General features: G+C 47.8%; 1 protein-coding gene across 4 annotated transcripts in view; it reads left to right on the forward strand.

Annotated features, from left to right (window-relative positions):
- NCAM1 (neural cell adhesion molecule 1) overlaps positions 1-23,580 on the forward strand; it is a 308,717-nt gene that overhangs the window by 262,748 nt on the left and 22,389 nt on the right. For 2 of the 4 annotated variants that reach the window (XM_003794751.2, XM_003794752.2), the window contains 6 exons: positions 782-932; positions 1,303-1,487; positions 1,866-1,962; positions 2,314-2,484; positions 4,400-4,531; positions 14,840-14,842. In XM_003794751.2, coding sequence (XP_003794799.1) covers positions 782-932; positions 1,303-1,487; positions 1,866-1,962; positions 2,314-2,484; positions 4,400-4,531; positions 14,840-14,842 — 739 coding nt within the window. Of the gene's footprint in view, positions 1-781; positions 933-1,302; positions 1,488-1,865; positions 1,963-2,313; positions 2,485-4,399; positions 4,532-5,606; positions 5,622-9,802; positions 9,851-11,612; positions 11,655-12,111; positions 12,115-14,839; positions 14,843-23,580 lie in introns of all 4 variants that reach the window. The other 2 variants (XM_012808164.2, XM_023516051.1) reach the window with 2 other exon arrangements.

Genomic DNA, 23,580 nt, shown 5'->3' on the forward strand with positions numbered 1-23,580 from the left:
AGACACCTCAGAGACACCCCAGTACTCATTGCCTAAGGACTGTGGGCTCATTCTCCCTTTGACCAGCCGTTGTAATTCTGGAGACTCAGGAAACCAGTTGCAATATCAAAGCCTATATAATGGTGACGACCATGATTTTAAGAATCCCACATCTGCCTGGGACCCCCTACACCACTCTCCCTGGAGAGAGAACCCATTAGCTCCACTTCCAGCTCAACAGCTAAGCTCCTGAGCTTTGAGTTGACTTGTTTTTCAATGCAATCATTTCACTTTCAAGCACCCAGGCAAGAGAGGCATCTGCAGAAATGGGTGCTCTTGTATAATGTCTTACGTGGAGCACAGTCAGATTTCCTAGCACATGTGCGTGTACGTGCGCACCCTGGAACAGGCAGGTGGACAGATGGGCAGGAGAGGATCACCAGGCGAGGCTGCTGCCCCTGGCGTGCCTGCTGCCCAGGGCGGTCGGTTCCAATTTAGATACCCCAAACCAAGTCTTCCTGGGAGACCTGACCCTAAACCAGTGCTGGTGCTTAGTTAAGGCCACCTGACGTAGCCGAGTCCCTTTCCTGTTTTGTGTGGATCCACTCAAGTTCCCACGGTGCTTCCCACCGCCTCCCCCATCAGGTGGCACCTAAAGTAAGACTCAGCCATTGGCGCAGAGAGGAGAGAGGGTGAGACTGGTCACAGGCAGGCGATGGCCTAGTCTCCTCACCCGCTTTGCTGTAGTACTGCCACCCCCCACCCTCCCTAGGGCTCTGACGCGCCCCCTCCCTCCTGGCAGACCCTGGACGGGCACATGGTGGTGCGTTCCCACGCCCGCGTGTCGTCTCTGACCCTGAAGAGCATCCAGTACACGGACGCGGGAGAGTACATCTGCACGGCCAGCAACACCATCGGCCAGGATTCCCAGTCCATGTACTTGGAAGTGCAATGTGAGGATTGCTGGGGAAGACGGGGCGGAGGGAGGGCAGTGCAGGGTGGGGATGGGGAGTGGCCCCAAGGACCTAGGTATGTCCCACCCTCAGCTCTGCTCACGTCCCTCTGGCAGTCGGTCCAGGCCATTTCAGAGCTGTCCCTGAGTCACCCCACACACACCATCCCCAGGCTTTGTATTAACTGGCCAAGCCCCTGGAGTCCTCCTGTGCCACGCATGCGCACAGGAATTCTGAAACAGCCCTGACCTCCACCACACCAGACACTGGCTCTGCTTTGGAGCACACCCAGCTTCCCGGTGCCAGGAGACAGGATACGGGGCCCCATGAGAGTGGCAGTCCCCCTGATCATCATCATCACTCATTGCAGATGCCCCCAAGCTCCAAGGCCCTGTGGCGGTGTACACTTGGGAGGGAAACCAGGTGAACATTACCTGCGAGGTATTTGCCTTCCCCAGCGCCACCATCTCATGGTTCCGGGACGGTCAGCTGCTGCCAAGTTCCAACTACAGCAACATCAAGATCTACAATACCCCATCCGCCAGCTACCTGGAGGTGCGTCAGGCTGGGGCAGGGCCCGGGTGGAGGAGGCACAGTTTGACCACAGACAGCTCCTGAATGCAACTCTGGTTGCAGCTCTCTCTCTGGTTTCCCGGCGTATCCGGAGCAGGGAAGGCATTGGCTGGAAAAGAAACTGAGCTCATCCTAGGCTCCCTGTCCCCCACTGCACTGATCCTCTCCCTGCAGCTAGAGCAGGACTGGGAGGAGGACGGTCCCTCTGTCTTCAGCCCCTTGCCACTCTCTCTTATTTAAGGCTGGGCTGGAGCTGCCGATTCATGCCTTACCAGTTCTATTCGTTACTAACTTAACCCTGGAAATAAGGGTCTGAGTCCCACAGCATACTTGTAACCCAAGAGCTCTTTCTTTCTAAAGGTGACCCCAGACTCTGAAAATGATTTTGGAAACTACAACTGTACTGCAGTGAACCGCATTGGACAGGAGTCGTTGGAATTCATCCTTGTTCAAGCAGGCGAGTCCCTACGGCAGCTGCCACATCACCCCTGCCAGCCCATTTTGTGTACTCAGCGATGACAGGAGAGGGGGGAGAAGAGAAGACCAGGAGACTGTCTAAGGATGGAGCATATTTATGTCAGCAAAGCCAGGAACCCAGGAAGCAGGGAACAGCCACTGGAGGGTCTTAGCTTGGGGCATGCAGGGAAGAGTCACCTGAGGAGGCAGGCCAAGAGGGCAGGGTACAGGTGCACAGGTGACAAGTTTCCCAACAGTGAGCAGAGATGAGATAGACATGCCTTGTGATTGGAAGTTAGGCTCCCCGGCCAAGGTGGGCTCACCTGGGTCTCTGTGTGTGCCCTCCCCACAGACACCCCCTCTTCCCCATCCATCGACCGGGTGGAGCCGTACTCCAGCACAGCACAGGTGCAGTTTGACGAGCCAGAGGCCACGGGCGGGGTGCCCATCCTCAAATACAAGGCCGAGTGGAGAGCAATGGGTGAAGAAGCGTGGCATTCCAAGTGGTACGATGCCAAAGAAGGTGAGTCGGGGACAATGGGCGTTTTCCTCTGGGCCCCGGAGTGCCTTGGTGCACAGGTTGGACTGAGCTCAGCCCTAGCATGCACCAGATCCTGGCTGCCCACAGGGAAGAATGGCACCTCACTCTTGCCTACTGGAGCTTGCCGCCTGCCACCACCTGCCATTTTATCATATGCCAGAATTAGGTTGTGGTCACCTCTCCCATAGAGTTGTGGACTCCTCTGCCCCCTTGTGCTTCAGAGCCTTGACCCTTCCAGGATAGATGAGGCCCTCTCAACTACATCCAGGCAGCAGCCCCACAAAGCTGCTGAGCACAACCAGACAAGCCCAGTCCACCTTGCTCTGCATATTTGAGCTACTTGAGCTGTAGGCAGGTTCCCTGCCTACCCAACTGGTCCTACTGGGGAATCTGTACTCAGAGACTATCATGTAACCATGATGCTGATCGAGTGAGCAGGCCCTGTGAGGAAGGTCTGGTCTTACATCAGGTACCCTACGATATCTTTCCAAGCTAAAGATTTTTTTTAAATGGACCTTAGATTACTATAATTTGAAGATTCTGAGCCCAGACTGGCTAAGGATAGAGTATATTCATGTCTGACTCCCCCTTTTGGGTTTAATTGGAATCACTCAGGGAAGTGTGTTTTGTTGCTACAGAAATTTTTAATCCTGGTCTGGTGTGTGGTAACTAGTGTGGAGCTACCGTGTTTCCCTGAAAATAAGACCTACCCCCAAAATAAGCCCTAGCAGGATTTCTATGCATTTTTTAAATATAAGCCCTACCTGATAATAAGACCTAGTGGTAAGACCCTGCATTTCAGCACGAGTAAGACATCCCCTGAAAATAAGCCTTAGTGTGTCTTCTTGAGAAAAAATAAATATAAGACAGTGTCTTATTTTCAGGGAAACACAGTAGGTGTGGGCTGCGATATTCACATCATGGCCATTCAGAGACACAGTCCAACCCTGTTCCACTGAGAATTAGTTCTGCCGAAAAGTGTCTGCCACTCCTTCAGCTTCTAAGGAGTGCAGGGGGCCAAGAGGAAGTGCTGTATAGTCAGAATCAGAACCAGAAGAAAGCAATCTCTCTCCCTTCCAAACTCCCCTCTGAAATCTTAGACCAGCTCTGTGGCAGGTTGATCCCATGTTACTACCATCCACCAGGCTTTTTTTCTTGTTTTTCTAGTAAATTTTTTTATTATGTTAAAAGACACTTAACAGATTTTACATTTAACCATTTTTAAAGTAAATTTTTTTTTATTATGTTAAAAGACACATAACAAACAGACACATAACGGATTTTACATTTAACCATTTTTAAGTGCACAATTTAGTGGTAGTAAGTGCAGCTGTCACCGCCATCCATCTCCAGAATGTCATCATCTTCCCGAACGTCCCTCTGTCCCCAGGAAACATTAAGTCCACACTCCTTCCTCCCTCAGCCCCTGGAAACCAACATTCTGTTTTCCCTCTCCATGCATGTGGCTAGTCCAAGTGCCTCATATAAATGGAATCATATAATATTGTCTTTCCGTGGCTGGCTTGTTTCACTTCACATAATGTCCAGGTTTCATCTACATCGTAGCATGTGTAGAATTTCCTTCGTGTTTAAGGCTGAATGATATTTCATTGTACGTATGTGCTGCATTTCATGTACCCATCCATCCATCACTGGTCATTTGGATGGTTTGCACCTGTTGGCTACTGTGAAAGATGCTGCTGTGAGCTTGGCTATCCAGGCATCTGTCTGGTCTCCGCTTTCAGTTCTTTTGTGTATGTGTGGTTGAATTGCTGGGCCGAATGATGAGTCTCCATTGATTTTTTGGAGTTCTCACCATACTGTTTCCTAGGGCGGCTACACCATTTGACCAGTAGCCTGTCACTGTTTTGTGATCCTCCCTATGTTCTCACAACAGCCAGCATGGAAGGCATTGTCACCATCGTTGGCCTGAAGCCGGAGACGAGGTACTCAGTGCGGCTGGCAGCCCTCAACGGCAAGGGGCTGGGTGAGATCAGCATGGCCTCCGAGTTCAAGACACAGCCAGTCCGTAAGTAAAGACGGCTTCCCTGCCTCTTCCCATCCATGCCCACCCTCCTCTCCCTAGGGGCAGCCAGGGACCCTGATTTGGCTCAGCTCATTGTCCAGACGACAGCTTTTCTGCTCAGGTGGCCCTCCTACTTAAACTAACTCACAGCCCCTCATTCTTTCTTTCTCAAAGGGGTTAGGGACACTGTCCTAGTCAGTAGCTGGTCGAGCTTGTTAGAGTAATAGCCAGGGGCAAGCCACTCACACATTATTAAAGGGAGCGGGAAGAAAACCGGTGAGCTGTGGAGGGACCCGAGAGATTTGCTCTTTGACACAGGCCACAGAGGCCCTCGGCACCCTGTGACGTGAAGGAGGAAAGCAAAGTCGGTGGCAGGTGACATAATTCGCTGTGGGGTTTTTTGATGCAGCAGAGATACTCAGTCGCAGAGGAGAGGAAGCTGCCATAGAACACAGGAGCAGGACCAGAAACCCAATAGTGCCAAAGGGGGTGGGACGGGGCAGTCCTGGCCTCTCCCTTTCCGGTCCCTCCTCCCCTCTCACCCCAGGAGTGCTGGTCAGGGTCTCTCTCCCTCTCAGCCTCTTTCAAAAGAGCTGCTCCATTTCCCCGCCATGCCATCCCGTCTCTCTTTAGAGCACGCAGCCCTGCTCCGCCCTCCCTGCCCACAAGCAGCCAGGCCCTGGGCGAGCCCTGCTCCTGTCCTATCCGTCTGCAGACCCAGTTGCTGCCCTGGGAGGCCCCTGCGTCCATGCAGCTGAAGCAGATGCTGCAGAACTAGACTCCCGAGGGGCCACCCCGGATTTAAAATGCACGTGGGAGAATCCTTTGCTTCCTTCTCTTTGGAGCCCAGGGCCTGCAAAGGGACCCCTCACCTCTTCCCAGCTCTAGAAAAGCCCGTCTCATCTTCCTCCTACAGGAATTGCTTCTTTCTCTGGATTTGAAGTAATTTGATAATTTGAGTTTCCAGCTCCGTGTGCTCTGCGGATCCTATTCATTTCTTTTACGTCTTTTTTTTTTTTTTCTTGGGTCTGTCTCTTGTCTTTCCTTTTCGTCTGTGTTCCATCCATGGGAAATGCAGATAGCCCTCCTCCACGTAAGTGCCTCTTCATACCCCATTACCTGTTCCCATAGCGTTAACGTCTGCTAGTCCTAGTTCTTAATTTAGCTCCGGTGCCTTTTTTGTCCCCTAGCGGCTGCAGTAGATACTGTCCGGGCCCTAACCACACTGACCTTAGTCTAGCTGTGTTCTCGTTAACGTCTGTAGGTTACTCCAAGAGGCTAACACTCTTCCTGTTTTAGAGCATGCAACTTCTGTGTCTTTTGAAATTGTGCTTATTTATTAATTTTTTGTGTGTGATGACGACCTACCCTGTGGCAAAGATGACACTGGCTGAGCCACGCATGGCAGAAGTCTGCAGAAGGCCCCTGGACAACCCGCTATTGCCCCACTTCGCTTTCAGCCAGGATGACAGGAAAGTGACCCCGGCCTCCCCGGGCCACGATTCTAAAATCCCTTCAAGGGAAAAAAGAACCTGGAAGGATTTTCACGTTGGCTTTTAGGAGATAAAAGAACCAAGCTCAGTTGCCTCCTTGCTTTTCTGGCTATGGAGTTGTAGGTAGAGGGGAACAGGAGGGCCGGTGGGGCAGCCCCCCGTGGTCGCCACCATGGTGAAAGTATAGCATGAACTTTGGTTCCAAGTCACCGGCACGGCCTTCAGCAGCTGTTGGAGCTAAATCCCTAGTTCTGGTCAGCTCTGTTTCTTAGCCCTAAGTTACTTGCAACGTGGATTATCATGTTTGGAAAAGACTGACCGGCTAACTTAGTAACTTTCCTGCCATACGTGTAGCAGGGGAGATTTGCCGGGGGCAGGACACCCTCATCGTGTAAGCTAGAAATAGAGGACACAGGGCATGGCACTGCGGGCTCACCTCCTCCACCTGTACAGATGCCCCAAGCTTCACTTCCTCAGCTGAGCTCAGAGCATAGTGGAGGGCCATGTTACCCGACAGAAGAGAAGCTCTTCAGGAAGCTGCACACTCTTTTTATAAAAAGCTCCTAGCTCCTGAAAGGCACTCAAGGAAGCTCATCTTTGTAAAATTAATTCATAAATATTGCCACAACAGCAAAAACTAAGTAGCTAAACGTAGGCATCCTGAGATTTTGAGCAAGGGCTAAATCCACTGCCTCAGCAGAGCTGGTGTCTGAATGAACCCTCTGGAAGGCATCGGCGGGTGAGGGGTGGCGTTGGCAGGTAGGCTGACAGCTGTCTGCTCTGGGCTGGCGGCTGTGCCCTGAGCAAGCTCAGGAGGAGGCAGCTCTGGGCACAAGAGAATCTTCCTTCTGAATCCTTCCACTGATCCTTCAACCACATCATCAGATTTGCTCTCATCTAGATTTGATCAGTTAATGACAGCTAATTAGTTACATTAGAGGACGGCTGGGATGAGGCCTCCCTCTGAGTCTCTGACCAGGAACTGGACTCAGAATAACTGGGTCCTGGACTTCAAAGACCACAGTAGTTCTCATTCTTTGCCAGCTCAGCCCTTGTAAAGGTGAGATTTTTTTTTTTTTAAATAGCAGAGTCTATGTTTTTAAAGTCAACATTAAAAAACTAATGTTTCATTAAATTCTGATTCTAAATTTGCATTTAGATTAAATTTTTAACCAAAAAAAAAAGACGCCTCTAGACCTAGTTGCGTATTGACTGGTAGTCTAAAAAGGGGTAGGCCAAGAAGCCCTTTGGAAAATGGCATCACCTCCCCATCCCAAGATCATGAATGATACAGCAGCAGGCATTACTAGTGATACAGAAATCGGTATCAATCGTACAGTAAAGTTATGGCTTAAGGAATCTGAAAGCAAACTTCTTTGAGATAAGTAGAACCATGGCACAGTCTTAGCGTTAAGTTCCCCTTTATTAAGAACTTTGGCAGGAAACATCATCCTGTGGGAACATCATCCTCTCACTAAAGACACCTTATCACAGCCTTCATCTGTGTCCCTCCAGCCTCCCCAGCATTGCTGAAGTGAGGGCCGAGCCCAAGGGCTCTCCTGCTGCCCGTAGATTCACCCTGAAAGGGATACCATTGGGAGGATGCTGCCCGCAGTTACCACTGCTGTGACAAACCCAACTTTCTGCTGCTAGGAAGTGAGAACAAGTCTTACCTCTGAGTTCTCACTCCCATTCCATGGAAGGCACAACGGTTGTCTGAGACTAACTAGAATCCACCAGCTATTTAGCTGCATGTTTCCGCTGAGGTCAAGAACCAGCGGCATTGCTTTCTGACCCCGGCTCCTCCGGGCACCATCGACACCGCACCCCTATCCTCTAACACCACAGGGGTTCAGATCCATAGCCAGATCCCATGGCACTGGAGTTGAGCCCTGGCTGCACCCTCAGCTCCAAAGAAGAGAAAGCCCTGGGCCAGTAGGGGCTGGCAAACTGGGCAGCGAGGCATGGCTGCCAGACCCCTGGCCTGCCAGGCCATTATGTGAGGCCAGTGTATATGGCATTGACTCACTATACTTAAAGTTTGTTGAGACGTTCGATAAGGGGAGTGCTTTCCTGGCTCCTTAGTTGACTTCTCCACGTTCAAGGGCATGACTTTATCCAAGCAGGGTTGAGCAGGTGAAACTAGCAAAGCCACAAATCCTTGAAGGAGTCCTGGTTATGAACCTCCAGAGTAGAGAGCATGGCGTCCCCACTGGGGGGTTCCTGCACATGCAGGGCATGCCCAGGCATGATGATAATGAGGAAGCTGTGGCTCCAACCTGGGAGAATGTTCCCGTTTCTTGTATTTTTGAGCCAAATGTCTGTGTGCCATCAAGACACTCAGGTGGAAAGCTTGTGACCTCTCTTTGTCTGGGGAGGGGCTGCTTACAACCTACTGTGAGTCTTTCCCTCTGTGACCGAGCCGTGCACCTCCAGAATTTTATAGCCTGAGCATTACCACTCAGTTTTCATCTATACTCTGCAGCAAAATAGATGATTCCTTTCTGGATATAGAGATCATGAATGAATCTCTACTTTCTTAAGATTTTTGTTTTCACGTGTATTCTGTGTCCCCCAGATAACACATTACAAGTTAAATGCATTATGATACAAGTGGCTAAAACACATAAAATTCCCTTTGCCAAAATAGTAGAGACAATCATGCAAACAATTCTAACCTCTCCACCACCACCTTGCCAAAAAAAAAAAAAGAGAGAAAAAAACAGAGAGAGGGAAGGAGAGATACATTTTCACACAGATTAATCAGACCATCCAATTATGAAGAGGTCATTGTCTATGTGGCTGTGATTCCATTGACGCTGTACTCATGGTTTAATGGGATCCCCTCATCTTGGGGGTAAAGGAAGATCACACCAAGAATACTTACTAAGATAGTGTTGGAGACACATTGGTGTTTTTCCAAAATTTCATCTACCTCTCAAAGGGGACTTGGTTTTATGATTGTTGATAGGACAACTTCCTAATATTTGCCCAGGAAAACTGAAGATCCATTCTGGGTCCCAGCATCTCAGATGCACGGTTTCTAACCATCCTTCATAGGGAAAGTTGGTTAGCATTCCTTGTTCAGCCCCAGTGCCTTTGACACCCCCTTTCCCTGGGGGAGTGAGAATAACACTGAACGTTATTTGCTCTGCTCTTCAATGGCAGTATCCAAATAATCGCACTCTGTAAGGGTCCTTCTGGAGGGCAGCGGTGGCTGTAGCATCACCTGTGTGTTAGATGACCACGCATCTCACCCAGTAGTAAACTATAAGCAGGACAGTCATTTCTGCATCATTCAGATGTTGAAATCAGTGAGGCATATAATAGGTTGCACCGTATATGCAAACAAATGCCTGCCTATGAATACACATATAGACGTGCAATATGAAAAGCCCCAGTCTTTTTCTCTCCTTTGCTTATTCACCCTGAGCTGAGGTCCAGGTTCCCTTTTCTCCTGCACTTCTGATCCCAGGGAGACAGCTGCTTCTGCTGAATTGGTTATTTCTTTTCAGTCAAGCTTTGAGGCTTCTGCAGCTGTTCCTGGCCCAGACCTTACCTGAACCGCAGGACTTGGCAGGCGCACTGGCTTGACGCTGGAGCGGGCCCTGCTCCCCACCGCCGCGCTGGCCACCTGTTCATGCACGGAGTTCTTCCTTCCCATTCTAACTCGCTTCAGCTCCGCATACTGACACCCCCGGGTTGCCGCTTCCATTTTTCCATTCAGTGTGCCTCAGTGATCCTTTCCCCCTTTTTCTTACCTTCGTTTTTCTTCCTTCAGTGGCGCCCGCTAGCTCTCCCACCCCCGTTCCATTGTCTCCCCCGGATAGTGAGTATCATTTTCTTCATCTGTCTCTCTGCAGGTTGCTTTCCACAGCCGCAGCTCAGTCTGCCTAATGGTATCTCCTTCACCAGGCGAGCCCTCGACTCTGCCGGCAGAAAGCAGCATCGGGTTTTAGAGAACCCAGTGAGAAGAGAAATAGGCATAGGGGCTCTCAGATTCATGGGGGCAGCCTCCCCAGAACAGGGGGCAAGTGGAAAGTATTTTTTACTCTGGATAGAAAACCCTGTAGACAGGTTCCCCAAGGTGGCCACAGCTGGCCCCATCCTCAGGATTTGGAGTGGGCTGGACCAAAGCTGGTATTTGGAGAAGCCAAAGGAATTTACTGAGGAAAAATAATCTGCTCGGCAGGGTCATAAAAAATGCTTCGGGTGCTGTGTTTTTACCCTTCATTTTAATTGGCACAGTTGGACTCAAACATTGAAGTCAGATGGTGAGGCCTATAGCTTTTGCTTTATCCATAAATGCATACATTTCTCGTAAATACCTGTGGGAAAATAAACAGTGGCTTCCTGCAGATGTGCCTGGCGGTGGGTGCTTAGGGGAAGCTATTTAACCCTTCCCAAGGGAGCCTGGTTTTTTTCCCCCTCTAAAATAGGGCAAATAGTCACCCTCCACCCACACCCCCTAAGGGCAACAACAGACCTTATAATGTTTATCAAGCTGCACTTTGCCCACCCTGCTTCAGGGCCACCAAGCAGGCAGTAATGTCTACTGGTCTGACTCCAGCTCATCATCCCGGCTGAGCCTTGATCATTTCCATTCCTATTTTATTTTGTTGTCCTGTCCGTTGTTCTCCTGAATCCTCAGGAATAGAGAGGGCTCTAGCTCTGCTACTGTTTGGAGTTTTTAACCCTAGCGTTCCAGAGGGGATCATCAAAGTGAGACAATAGCTGGGGCAGGTACAGGGAGCAGCTGCGACGTCCGCCCAGAGCAGCGCACAGCTGCGAGTGTGCGGGCAGAGTGGTGCTGCCCAGCGGGCTTTACCCTCCTTAAAATAGCTGAAGCCCCTGCAATTTGAGCTGCATCTCAGGGGGTGACTCAAGCTCTAGCTCCAAAGCCCTCTGTCTCCATCTGTCTAACGAGGTTGCACACCCACTGCCCCCTACGGTGCATCTCCAGGCCTGGTCCTGCAGCAGGAGGAGGACAGGAGCAAGCTTGGGAACCACATGGACCTGAGTTCAGGCCCCACCTCCACTCCTTCTGCCTGTGGCTCCATGATCTGGGATGGGTCACTTGTCCTCCCAAATCTCAGATAGGGAACCACATGGACCTGGGTTCAGGCCCCACCTTCACTCCTTCTGCCTATGGCTCCATGACCTCAGATGGGTCACTTGTCCTTCCAAATCTCAGATTTCTTGTCTCTAGAGTGAAGGATAGATTCCACTTACCTTTTAAGTGTTTCTTAAAATTAAAGATTAAGTGTGAAAGAAAGACAAGACCCACAGTGGGCAGCAGGAGGCAGCTGGAACTAACAGCAGGAATAAATAAGAGTTCTGTTCTTTCTTGCCATGGGTATCACTTGTCAGCAAAATCTAATGTCGTTAAGATATTTATATTAATATTGATAAATCAAGGATGAAGGGAATGAGAAAATACCTCCTTCCCCATCTGTCTGTTCTTCATAGTGATGCTTAGATATGTGTGTGACATACACACGTGAACATATACCTATATATTCATGAACATAACTTGTCTCCACTCTCTCCTTCACCCTTCTGTGCCCTTTCTGTCCTTCCTGTTTCCATAGCAACCTGGCCTCTTCCTGCCCTTGCAGCCACAGAACCGGCTAGTGAGTACAGAGCTGAGCCGCTCCCGGCCAGACCTCTGACCGCTGCTTGTTGTAGAGCTGACTTCTGGGTTACAGCTTTCCCTTTTAGTAGAAGTAACAGTTGTGAGTGCATGGAGACTGCTAGCCTGGTGTGGTTTCCTAAGCATGCTGTCTGCTTGGCCCAGAGCGCAAACCCAGCATCACCAAAAGGACAGGGGTGACCATGTGAAGAATTCTCTTGCATGAGGAAGGCAAATTGTCCTGTTAAAAATAGAAAAGGAGGAGACAACAGAACAGCGTCTCCTTTCTAGCTTTTGATGTCCCTTTCTTCCAAAATCTCACACACACACACACACACACACACACACGCATGCACGCACGCGCGCGCACAGACACGCATGCACGCATGCGCACAGACATGCAAATACAGAAGTAGCGAGGGAAGAAGCCGGAGAAAACGGCTGCTTGGGAAAGGTAGAGGGTGCTGCAGATAGGGAAGGAATCCCTGCTTCCCAGGAGCGAGCCTCCTTTGTCTCTGTGTACACACAGCAGAGGGGAAGGCAAGAGCTCCCTCCTCCTGTCTCCTGTCAGGCTTCCACCTCAGTGCTGGAAAAACGATGGCCCAAAGACACACAGCCCAGGCCCTCTGTGGGTTGAGAGTCCAGAGGAAAGTGCTGGAATTCATCTCTTGACCATAAAGTCGAGAGCCAGACTCTGCTTTTTCCGTGGAGAGCATTGCATAGAACCAGTACTGCAGCGTGTTCCAAGCTGGGCTTTATTATGCTCCAATGAAGTAAGATGTGTGTCGAGGGCCTTACTCCCCCAACGCATCAACCTGAATCTGTGTGCATGCTGATAGTGCCCAGGCACCGGAGCTGCAAGGGAAGTTTCGATTTTGTGATATTTCTGGGTGCACACGCACACACAAATGACATGCGAGAAGGCAGAAAGCAGGTATGCAAAGTGGAGCTCCGGCTCCCTGGGCCAAGGCTTCTGATACATAATTGAACAGAGAAGAAAAGAGTTTCCTGGTTCTGCGTGTTGCATGAAATGGTTCTTTTTTCGACTGCAGAAAACAGCTCAGAGGCTGCTCTCTTGGTGTTCCTTCCATGTATGTGTGTGTGTGCGTGTGCGTGCTGTGATGAATTTTAATTCCTGATGCTTTTCAGGTTGCATTTTTGTCAGCAGAGCAGAGCCGGTGACAATTGGCTGTGCTCACAGGGCTTTAATTCAGATAATGGGGCCCTTTGCATTTAGAAAGGGAATTCGGCTAACAGCCCCCTTTCCTCTTCCACAGCCTGCTCCTGTCCTTCTCCAGCTTGGTGGGATGTGTGTCCAGGCGCAGTAGGAGATCGCTACCTAATGCGTTTGCACAACCTGACACATTTAAGGGATCTCACTGTGTGTTGATCTCTTCTGTTAGTGAAACAAGATCTTGGTTCCAGATCTTCCCTGAAAAAGGAATTAGGTGTTTCACCCCTGACATTTCTGTAGCTTTTAAACCTCAGATATTTCTGCCCACGGATAAAATGCTTCATTGTGACATCCGAAGGGAAGAAACTTTGAGTCATTTTCCTGCAAACCACTTGACTACTGACCCAAATTTTGGGTCCCAGTGGATACTGAGATAAAGGAAACACAGTCAAAATTGAGCAGCAGCCCATATTTAGCAGGAGAAGAGTCCTCACCAGTAAGACAAATGTAGCACATGTGAAGTGCAGTGAACTAATAGCAGAGTAGCCGTGAGCATGCAAAAATCCCTGATCATCAATCCAAAAGGTTGAAAAGAAGGATCTCCTGGTTTTGCATATGTGTGTGTATTTGCATGGATGTGCATTGATCTATTTATAATTATGAATGAATGAAGGTGTCATAAACAATATCAAAAGAGAAACCTCTCAGCTGTATATAATCCCTGCAGGGCACCTTGGTAGGAATGTGCTGGGATCTGTGTAACGTCAGAGAGTAAGAGGTGTCTACTCGCCAGCTCTCAGCAGCATGGGAATGTATGACTTGGTTAAAGAACTCTCGAATTGTTTTAAATCAGCAGTGTGCTTTGGGCAGAAAGATACCTTCTCCTCCCTTCTCTGTCCTCTTCTCCCTTAGCCTCCATTGACAACAACCAGAACTTCCTTTGGCTTGTAAAAGTGTTAAGGTGGGAAACCCAAAACATCTTTTAACATTTGGGTTAAATGGCAGGGTTACTCCATGGATGTTAGGTATAACATAAGACCAAAAGGAATATAGATAAGTCCTAATTTTGTTGTGGGTGGTGGTGTTTTACATCTCAAATTCGTGTCTTATCAGTGCAGCCACAAGTCTGAAGATACAACTTTGGCCACAAATGGCCAAGCATTTGTTTCTGTTCTGTGCTCAGCTCACTGGGCCATGGGCACAATAGCAGCCACCAAAGGAAACCTGTTCCCTGGTCTGCACTAGCCTCTTTCTTCATGTGGGTCTTGACTGTGGGAAGGCTTTTGGGGGTGTCAGGAATAATATGATCATGTGGACAGAGGAGTGAGATAAGATGCTCGAAGCCGCCTTCCCTGACCCGTGTCCACCAGCCTCATTCAGCTCAGGCTCCCTCCTCATGACGTGCAATGGCTTTTCATGATTTAACCCAATCCTTTATTCTTCCAGTGCACACAATCTTTACCTTAAAAATCTCAAGACTTGTTCTCAATGACCTGGATGGCCCATGTTCTGTTTCACTGCCCTTGTCTCCCAAGGACGCCAAGACATTTCTGGAATCTGAATAATAACTTGCTTTTCTCTTTTCCTTTAACAGTCTCCTGGATTGACTCTGACATCTGAGTCCTGACAGCAACACCACCCCATTTCAAACAAGTTTACACGCTCCCTGATGCGGTATTAATATGCAGTGTTGCAGCTGTAGCTAATGCTTGTTGGTGTTGTTAACCAAATGCTCTTTACAATTTATTATTCTTCTATTTCCGGGCAGTTTCACTGTCCTCCCAGTGTTTCCTATATATGCTGCTAATTTAATTTGATTTCTCCTTTTATTTAGTCTGTGATTTTGTTGTTGATTTTTCTCCCTGCCCATTGTTTACATCAGTTTTTAATTTTTTTGTATTTTCCATGTGACCTCCTCCACTTTCCTTTCAACCAATCATGTGCGTGCGTATCATGTGACTTTGTCATGTGGCTTGCATGGTGCTGATGATGTCGTCCACGCTGGTGAACAGAAGGTAAAACTCTTTGTTCTGATTAGTGAAATCAATCTGGGACCACAGCCTGGCACTTGGGGCCCATTCATTTCTTCCCGTCTCAGATTTCTTAAGCAAAACCATTTGAGAAATTTCCTCTTGTCCTCAATTCACATCCAGAATTCATCATTCCCTGCAAACCTTGACATGACAATTTGATATTATGACAGCCTTTGGTTTAATATTTGGCTTCGAGAAATGTGGTCACACAAACTGCTGTCGATAGACAAACCCATTAGCTGCTGCACAGTTTGAAAACTTGAACTTGTACTGGATGGTTCATGAAAATTATTTCCGGGAAAGGTGTTTGGTAAATTAACTTTATGACACTGTTATTTAACGTTCTCCAGCAGTTCTAATCTAAAGATCCATAGTTGTTCTAAAACAAGTCTCATTCCCATGAAAATGTTTACAACCTAGAAATGGTTACAGAGAGAAATCTACCATTTGCAAAATTCTCCTTTGTTCACAGCCAATGAGAATGCCTCACAAAATTCATGCAAATTGAGGACTTCTGGAAAAAATTAAAAAGAGATTTAAGAATTTGGATTAGAGCCGTTTGGCTGTGATTACGGAGATGTCACTTTTTAAGAGTGGCCCTTCCCCCCCCCCCCCCCCGGGCAGAGGGGGATAAAGTCAAAGCAAAAGTGAGTTAGCAATTACCATAACTGGAGATCTCCGTGTAATCAAGAAGCACCTGAGTGACCCTTGCAGCAAAGGAAATAAAATTATAGCCTAATTAAGCACACAGCGGTGACAAAATAATTAGTTAATATTGTGACTGTCACAACCTTGTTAAAGCATTTCTTGCTTACCATAAAGAGAAAAGGAAGCCTCTGCTCACGGCTTTCCGCCTCCAAAATCAAACACCTCCTCAGAACCTGCCCCGCGGAGTCATATACATTCTGTTTGCTCCTAACTGAAATTTATCACTTCACATCCTGAAACATGCACGGGCTGTATTGACCGGAAAAGCGAAACTAACATCAATAACCCCCCACGTGCCCATGCATGCAAGGGGTCCCTGTGTGACCTCACTTCTCTGAGAATGGACTGGGCGACATCCACAAGGTCAAAACCATCAACATCCGTCTCGCATGTTCCTTGTTCCTGGTCCGTGCTTTGATTCCATGCCGCTCACGTGGTGTTAGCCGTGTCTGATCTCTCTCCTTCACCCTCCGCATTTGCCACCTCTGAGGACCTCAGCCTTGCAGGTGTGGCAGCCCAGCCATAATGTAGTCCCATTTACAGCCAGACTCCCGGACTAGCACCTGAGCTGCCCGCATTTCCAAAACGGAGATGCTGGATACTTACGTGATACGAAATAAAGTGAGAATGTTCCCAGAGCTGAAGACACAGAGCGTGCTAATAAATTTGACCTTAAAGAAAATTATCTTAACTGGGTGGTGCCTGTGGCTAAAAGGAGCAGGGCGCCGGCCCCATATACCAGAGGTGATGGGTTCAAATCTGGCCCCGGCCAAAAAAAAAACTGCAAAAAACAAACAAAAAATTATTTTACTCTATGTATGAGTCTTAGGGTAGAGAACATCAGGAGCCTAAGATTTCCTAAGTCCCACCCATAGGACTTTGGTTTCATTATTTCCCTAAGGATGACCCTCAGAAAAGGCAGAATTTTGGCAGACTTGTACTGACTGCTCAGTGGCTGATGTTCTGGAAAAGATCTGCTCCTTCCCCAGGAAATCTTAAGTGTGAGCAGTTGCCGATATTAGACTTAAAACTTGTCAGTTTCTTTTCTGTAAAGAAATCTGGCCATTCCTGTACGATGTTACAATTCAGAAGGAGGCAAATCTCGGTGTTAACAAGTTAGAAACTAATTTACTCCTCTGAAGAGCCATCTCCTCCAGACATTTTAAGCCAGGCAAGAAATGTTTGAAGATGTTTTCTTCAGTTGCCTTAGAAACACTCCTTCACAGTGGTCTTGGCTGTCAGTAAGAAATGTGGCCAGGTCTAAAGAAAATCACTGAGAGCTTTGTGGAATTCCAAAGCTATGATTACCCCTCCTCTCACCCCATTCTCATCCCTGGCAGCCCCTCTCCTGCCAGAGGGCGGGCGCAGCACTTGTTACTCCAGGTGAGCTGCGAGCTGCAGGAAATGGCCGTTAGCAATAAAGTTTAAGGGAACGGAGAGGTCGGAGCCACTAAAATTTGTGGGGGAGAGAAATAAATCTTACTTAAGGGCAGTTCCCGCCTCCTTTTCCTGGGCATTCGTAAGGACTGAAGCCTACACTGAAAGGTTGAAATGATCTGGGAGACTGTCCCGTCAGTGGGTTGTACACCCAACAGTTGATGGAATCCACTATTCCCTGTCCCCACCCCCAGATGGGTTTAACATATGCTGGATCCTCTGTCCACCTGATGTTCAGTTGGGCAGTGTTTACTTATCCGGCAGCACCAAATGAAGTAAGGCCTCTCGGAAGGCGGTTGGAGAGGGGACTGGGCACTGTCCTCTGCAGACCTTGGCTCCCAAGTCCAGAGCTTTGCAGGTAGAGCTTCAGGAGAAATTAGGGTAGGTGTCTGTCCCAGGATGGGGGGCGTGAGTTAGGTGTGAGCTGACATGCCCCTTGATGGAAATGTTTGTATCATGGTATCATGCAGCTGGCCACAGGGCTTCCTCCGGTGAATCCACAGAACTGTGGCCTTGTCTGTTGGTTCCTGTGGACTGTGTGTAAATGGGACCGCCCCTGCCTCTCTGCCCGCAGCATGTGTGTGCCAAGCAGCCCTCGCACCCCTCTGTCTGCGTGTCGCATGTTGGAGCATGGCTCCCCCTCCCCATTCATAATGACATGGTTTTTTTTTCTTTAGCTACTGACACTGACTCGTACTAGGAAATGCTGACTCTGATGAACTAAAGCTCTTTAACACCCACTCTTCCTTCTTAGATTGAAAACATCACTAACCACCCCTTCCACTCCCTCCTTTATTTTTTACAGCTGTGTGTCTGGATTGCCTCGACCTCTGGGGTTGACATAGACTTTTCACCAGGGTTTCTGCTCCCATTGCCTGCATTTCTAAGGATTCCCTGAACTTGGCATTCCCAGGGTAGGAAGTTAGCAGGAAGGAGCTGAAGAAGAAGGCAGCGATGTGTCTTAGCCAGAATCCCCTGGGCAGGGACCGAGAGCCCTTGCTGGAACCCAGTTCTCCTAGGGTTTACCAGGAGGAGCACTGAAACATCCCAGGATCCTCATTCCTCTTCATAACTAATCTAATGTCCATGAAATCGTGTTGAAGATGCACACAGCCTCCCCCCACCCACTGCGGGCTGGGAGGCAGGAGCCAAGTTAATTGTTGGTGATAACGGTTATTTCTGTCATAACTTCCTGAGCCTGGATCAGCCCCATAACCACAAGCCGTACCTTCGTGGTCATATTTTCTTTTTAGGATAGTGAGACAAAGATAATTGATCAATTAATCTGTTGGTGTTTTCATGACACCCGTGAGAAGGGATTTGGTATTTTTGTGGTTCTGTCTGTCAGAGCACATTCGCTGCTGTTTAATTTGTACTCTGCGCTGCTGTTCACCACCCACCCCAACACTCACATTCAGAATTCCTAAAAAAGTGGTGCGGAAAAGGATTGACAGGCCAGATGCCCAGTGGGCGTGGCCGCAGAGAGATGAGTGGGCGTGGCCGAGGAAAGCTGGGTGGGCGTGGCCGCAGAGAGATGAGTGGGCGTGGCTGCAGAGAGCTGAGCTCTTTCCGTAAAAGCCAGGGAACTGGACGCTTCTGTAACCTCACATTCTCTGGAGCCAGGGTCTAGGCTGTGGTCACCCTAGCACAATAAATCTGTTACAGTGACGAGAAAAGAGCTCAGGGGAAAGAGACCACTTTATCCAAAGACCTGATTCTGAAGGAGCAATGTTAAGTCCAGGCAATACTCATCTTTACACTGTCAGAAGGCCACTCAGCATTCTTAGAACAGCCAGGGAGGCCACCAGGAGAGGCATCCCGGATTCCTGAGGGCCCAAGAATGCCCGAAACGTGGATCACACCAGGTTCCTTTTTTTGGACCTCCTTCTTAGGAGGAGAATCAGTGATCTACTAACTCTCTGTTCTGTATCCTGATCCCGCAAGGTAATTGGCAGGTTCCCTGAGGACCAAACTTCCAACCTCTGAAAGTAATTGTAATGTTCTGGAGTTGGAAAAATTGAATAGGCTTTCTATTTGAATAGCTAAATTATACATTTTGGACTTTTAAAAAGCAAATAATAGAAAAGTATACACCATCTCTCTTACCCTTTCTCCTTCATGAGAGGGACCCACTTCCAACTCTCTTGGAAGTACTATAAACTTTCTCTTTGCTCTTCCTAAATAAAATCCTTTTTGTGTTTTTTTTAAAAAGAAGGTATACCCAGTGCTGGTAAGAAATAAGGAACCAAAGGAAGAAACAGGAATTAGATAAACAAAATGAATGGTATTTTTAAAGCCAGACAATGCTATTTGATAGTGAAAGTATAAGCTGTAAAAAAAAAAAAAATCAAAGAGACGAGGTTGCAACTCTGTCTCTGTGGCCCAGGTTGGAGTACAGTGGCCAGAGCTTTCATAACTCACTGCTGCCTAGAATTCTGGGGCCCAAGGAATCCGTCTGCCTCAGCCTCCTGAATAGCTGGGACTACAGGCATGCACCAGCACACCTAGCTAATTTTTTTTTTTTGTTAGAGATGAGAGGGACTTAATTTTACCTAGGCTGATCTTGAACTCCTGGACTTAAGCAATTCTCCCACCTTGGCCTCCTAAATTTCTGGGACTGTAGGAAAATAAAAGATTTTAATGCAAGCCTTACATGCACCTCTGGTTTATACTCAGACACCCAAAACCTTGGGCAGATCCCTCCAGAGAGGAAGCAGTGGATGAACAGAGAATGCAGGTGGAGGCTTTCTTGGGGGTGGCTGTTTGACACCTCAGCACTTCATTCAGAAGCCACACCACTAATTCATGAAGCTTGGGCTCCTTGGAGCGAGAAGTAGAATATTGTTTTCCTTCTAAAATTCACAAATGCTGTCCAAGCGCCCTGGACTGGCTCTGATTTTTGTTGTGCAATTCAGACACCCAGCAGCAGTTTTCTAACCCCTAGGGTTTCTGCAGATGAGCGGAAGGGCACGAAGCGGACTCAGATTACAGGACACAGTAGCACAGTAATTACAAAGAAAGACCCTGCCATCTGCATGGCCCATAACATACATTTCAATTATGGTTTCTAAGGGCGAATTTCATAGGACCTGCCTAGGATATATCTGGCTGTATGTAGCCTCTGTAATATGTTCTTTTTTTTTTCTTGCATTTCTGATTTTCATTTTGCTAAAAAATACCAGATCTGCCCGATATTTTATATCTGTCCTTGGCAAGGTTTATTTTTAAGGTTCTGCTGTTTTAGTCTTTACAGAAAATATTTTGGGGAAAAAATGTAACTCATGGCTGAAGCTAAACTCAAAGGGTATAATTAACCCCAGGGGTCATCTCCAAGCAACCTGCCGCTTGCTGCTGAATTGCAAACCAACGTTTATAAATAATTACAATATTGGTTTTTGCCGAAATTACCCATAATGGCTTCAATCAGAGCAGCCGTCTCAGAGCAACTTGGGCCCCCATAAATCATTTCTTCTGCTAATGTGTTCGATAAAGCAGAGAAACCTCTTGAATACAAGGCCCAATTTCTCTGGCTACCTTATGCAGAAGCCTTAGGAAAGTTCCTTTAACCCCATTTCTACTCTTTAAGAAAAAGAGCCCACAGTAAACATTTGAGAATGAATAGATGATTGATTAAGCAATAACCCCTGCCGTGGGTTAAGAGCTAAGTTGGTGAAAATCTCTGTCATGTTAGTAGAATACGATCTTCCTTTAGAAATACTGTCCTAGGAAGTATAACATTTCTGTCCAAGGGCCCTACCATTTTTTAAAAGACTTGATCACAACTAAATTTTTTTCATTTGGTAAACAAAACGCCATCTTCTTTGCCTTTGAGACTTCAGTGCCTATTAGATCTCCTGGTAGATATTCAGTGCACATTTGTTCAATAAATCCTAGGTAAAGCGCTCTAAAGGATACCCCTAAATATTACATAATACAATCTAAATTCGATGGGAAAATAACACACGCATCTCAGAGTAGCATGGCAGTTACTCAGGTAAAATGACAGCAAATTACAGTGCTCTAACCACACTAAATGTGAGAATTATGTGCTAAGTGTGATGCGGTCTTCAGTGGTTTCTCTGTGATTCTAATTATATTTTTTCCAAAACAAATCCAAAGATAAAAAGAGAACCTTCAGTAGGACTGTTGGTTTCTTCAGGGATTCCTTGGAGAGATTTTGGTTCCTATGTCTTTGAAGAGACTTGGCTATGGGGGGAGGGTGTCTCTTTTCAAAGATAGGACTTGGTAAAGCAAATTTGACGGTTTTGTGCCTTAGGGATGTGGATCTGTTGCCTTTGGGGCGCGTGTTCCTAGGTTGGTTGCAGAGCACGTATTTTTTGTGCACGGTTCCACACAGTGCCGTGACAACTAGCAGATGTAGTTGGCAGTCACTGTGTCTATGTGGCAGAGAGCTGTGGGGCCCTACAGAGCATTTGGTCCAGTGCTTATATTTTGTGAATGTGGAAACTGAGGCAGTGACTTGGCTGACACAACTGAGCCCCACAGCACAGAGTTTAGAGATGGTGTTTTGCAGTATGGGTTCAGCCTTGGAGACCCACACTGCTCAATTCTGAGAGGAAGGAATAGGGACTGTGCAGCCCCCAGACTGCTCTCTCTCTGCCTCCCACAGAGGCATCGCAGAATGACGTGGAGGCCTGCACCTGCTGGGCAGGTTGGAAAGGCCACTGATGTCCCCTGATGAAAATCCCTCCCTTCCAATGGCGAAGGTCACTCAACAGAGTCGGTTTCTTGATTCCCACAAAGTTAGAATGACTAATGTCCCTCTCCGGTCGTCAACCATTCCAGTCAGCCTGGGACTGAGGGGCTTCCCAGGATGTTGAACTTTCAGCGCTGAAGGATGAGTTGGTCACCCTGATTCAGTCAGAGAACAGACTCTGTAAAATGTCTCCTCCCTCCATCTGCTCAGCATTGCTGACTCTACAAAGAGCTCCTGCCCTTCTCTAAGACATAGGCGACTTTGAGCTGCTTTTTAGCGCTGGATATTTATAAAGATGTAGATGTACTTGACATACTGGCCAAGCCTTGGGACAGTCCAAAAGAAGTCAAAAGCCTACATACTTTGACATGTCTAAACCAAATTTCTAAATATTTTTCACTGAATAGGTGGGGCCAGTGTCTAGACAGTGGCTTTGAAACAGGACGAGTCTTTGCCTGAAGCCATTGATCTTTTTATTCCTGTTTTTATGATTCCTTAATTACTGATTCAAGAAAACAAATAATAAGCACAATTTTTCCTCAATGTCCCTCAGACGTCAAGATGATGTATCCTCTCCATTGCAGCTTTTGTGTGTCCCCATTACCGCTACTTCTCAAACCTAAACGTGCACACAGATCGCCAAGGGATCTTGTTACCCTTCTAACAAGCTCCCAGGTGATGCAAACGCTGCTGGTCCCTCCGTCGCGAGCAGGAGGGCTCTACCTTAGCTTTCTCTCTCTGCTCCTTGTGACAAAGGCAGGAGGTCCCAAAGGCAGCTGAGTAAGGAGGTCAGGCTAGACGCTGGCATTGCCAGCAGCCTCTTATAAATGGCAAAGGGCCGATGGGGCAGCTGTGGGTGATTAGGTCCCAAGCCTGGTGACAGGGTTTCTGATGGCTCTTCTGTCACTTGTCTAAGATTCTGTTTTTCAGAGAGCAGTCCAGGCTGACCCACCTAGAAAGTGACCCACCTTTTATAGCCTCTGAAATTGATCCAGAGAGAGCTCCTCCCAGGAAGTGCAGGGTTCCCAAGTATGCTAAATTGGAATTTTGACTTTTTATATCAGATGTGCTGTCACCTCCCTGCCTTCAGCACATACTAAATGTAATAGTTTCTCTTAAAGTGTATAAGCCTCTTAAACTGAAGAGCCAACCCAGCCCGGGCAGTCTGTCACACACAAGTCATCGTCCATGGCCAACCTTGTATTCACAGGGCCGCAAGCTGAGTGTTCACTGCAAATAGAGACACAGTGACTGCTTTCCTGTGGAGAAATGCTGAAGACATTTTCCTCTCTCCTCTCACAAAGAACAAGACTTTAATGATTGTTACATTAAAGTGCCAGGGCTTATCACTCACTCAGCTGAGCCATGGACGTGGGATACTTAGAGGAAACTTGCCTTTGGCAACCTGCGCTTTATTTAATCACAATTGGAAACTTGTTATTTGCTTTAAATACATCTAAGTAATACAGTGTCATTCATGACAAAGCTGGTCTCAAGAACAGAGCCTTAGGCACTGCCATTAGGGGATCAGACCCCAGCTCCCTGGGTGAGTGATGTATCCAGGGGAGAAATTGGGCTGTTTTGCAAATTAATTTTATGGGTGTGAGTTTTCTATTCAAATGCTTCACCTTTCCCCATATTTTAGGCTATTCCTCAAGATGTGTCAGGTTCATAGAAATTAAACGTGCGGTTCTAAGAGCAGTCAGAGGAAACTGCAAGAACCAGCCAGATAGACAGGGAAAAAGCCTATTCCTAAAATGCCCAGATGGTGAGAGGCCCCGCTAAGAGCAACGCTGTTCCCCAGAATATTCCCAAAAGTCGCTCTCAGTTTGGCCTACGTCCGAGGCATCCACCTGGA

Source organism: Otolemur garnettii, unplaced genomic scaffold (assembly GCF_000181295.1).
Source record: "Otolemur garnettii isolate 467f Iridium unplaced genomic scaffold, OtoGar3 scaffold00086, whole genome shotgun sequence".
Taxonomy (NCBI): Eukaryota; Metazoa; Chordata; class Mammalia; order Primates; family Galagidae; genus Otolemur; species Otolemur garnettii.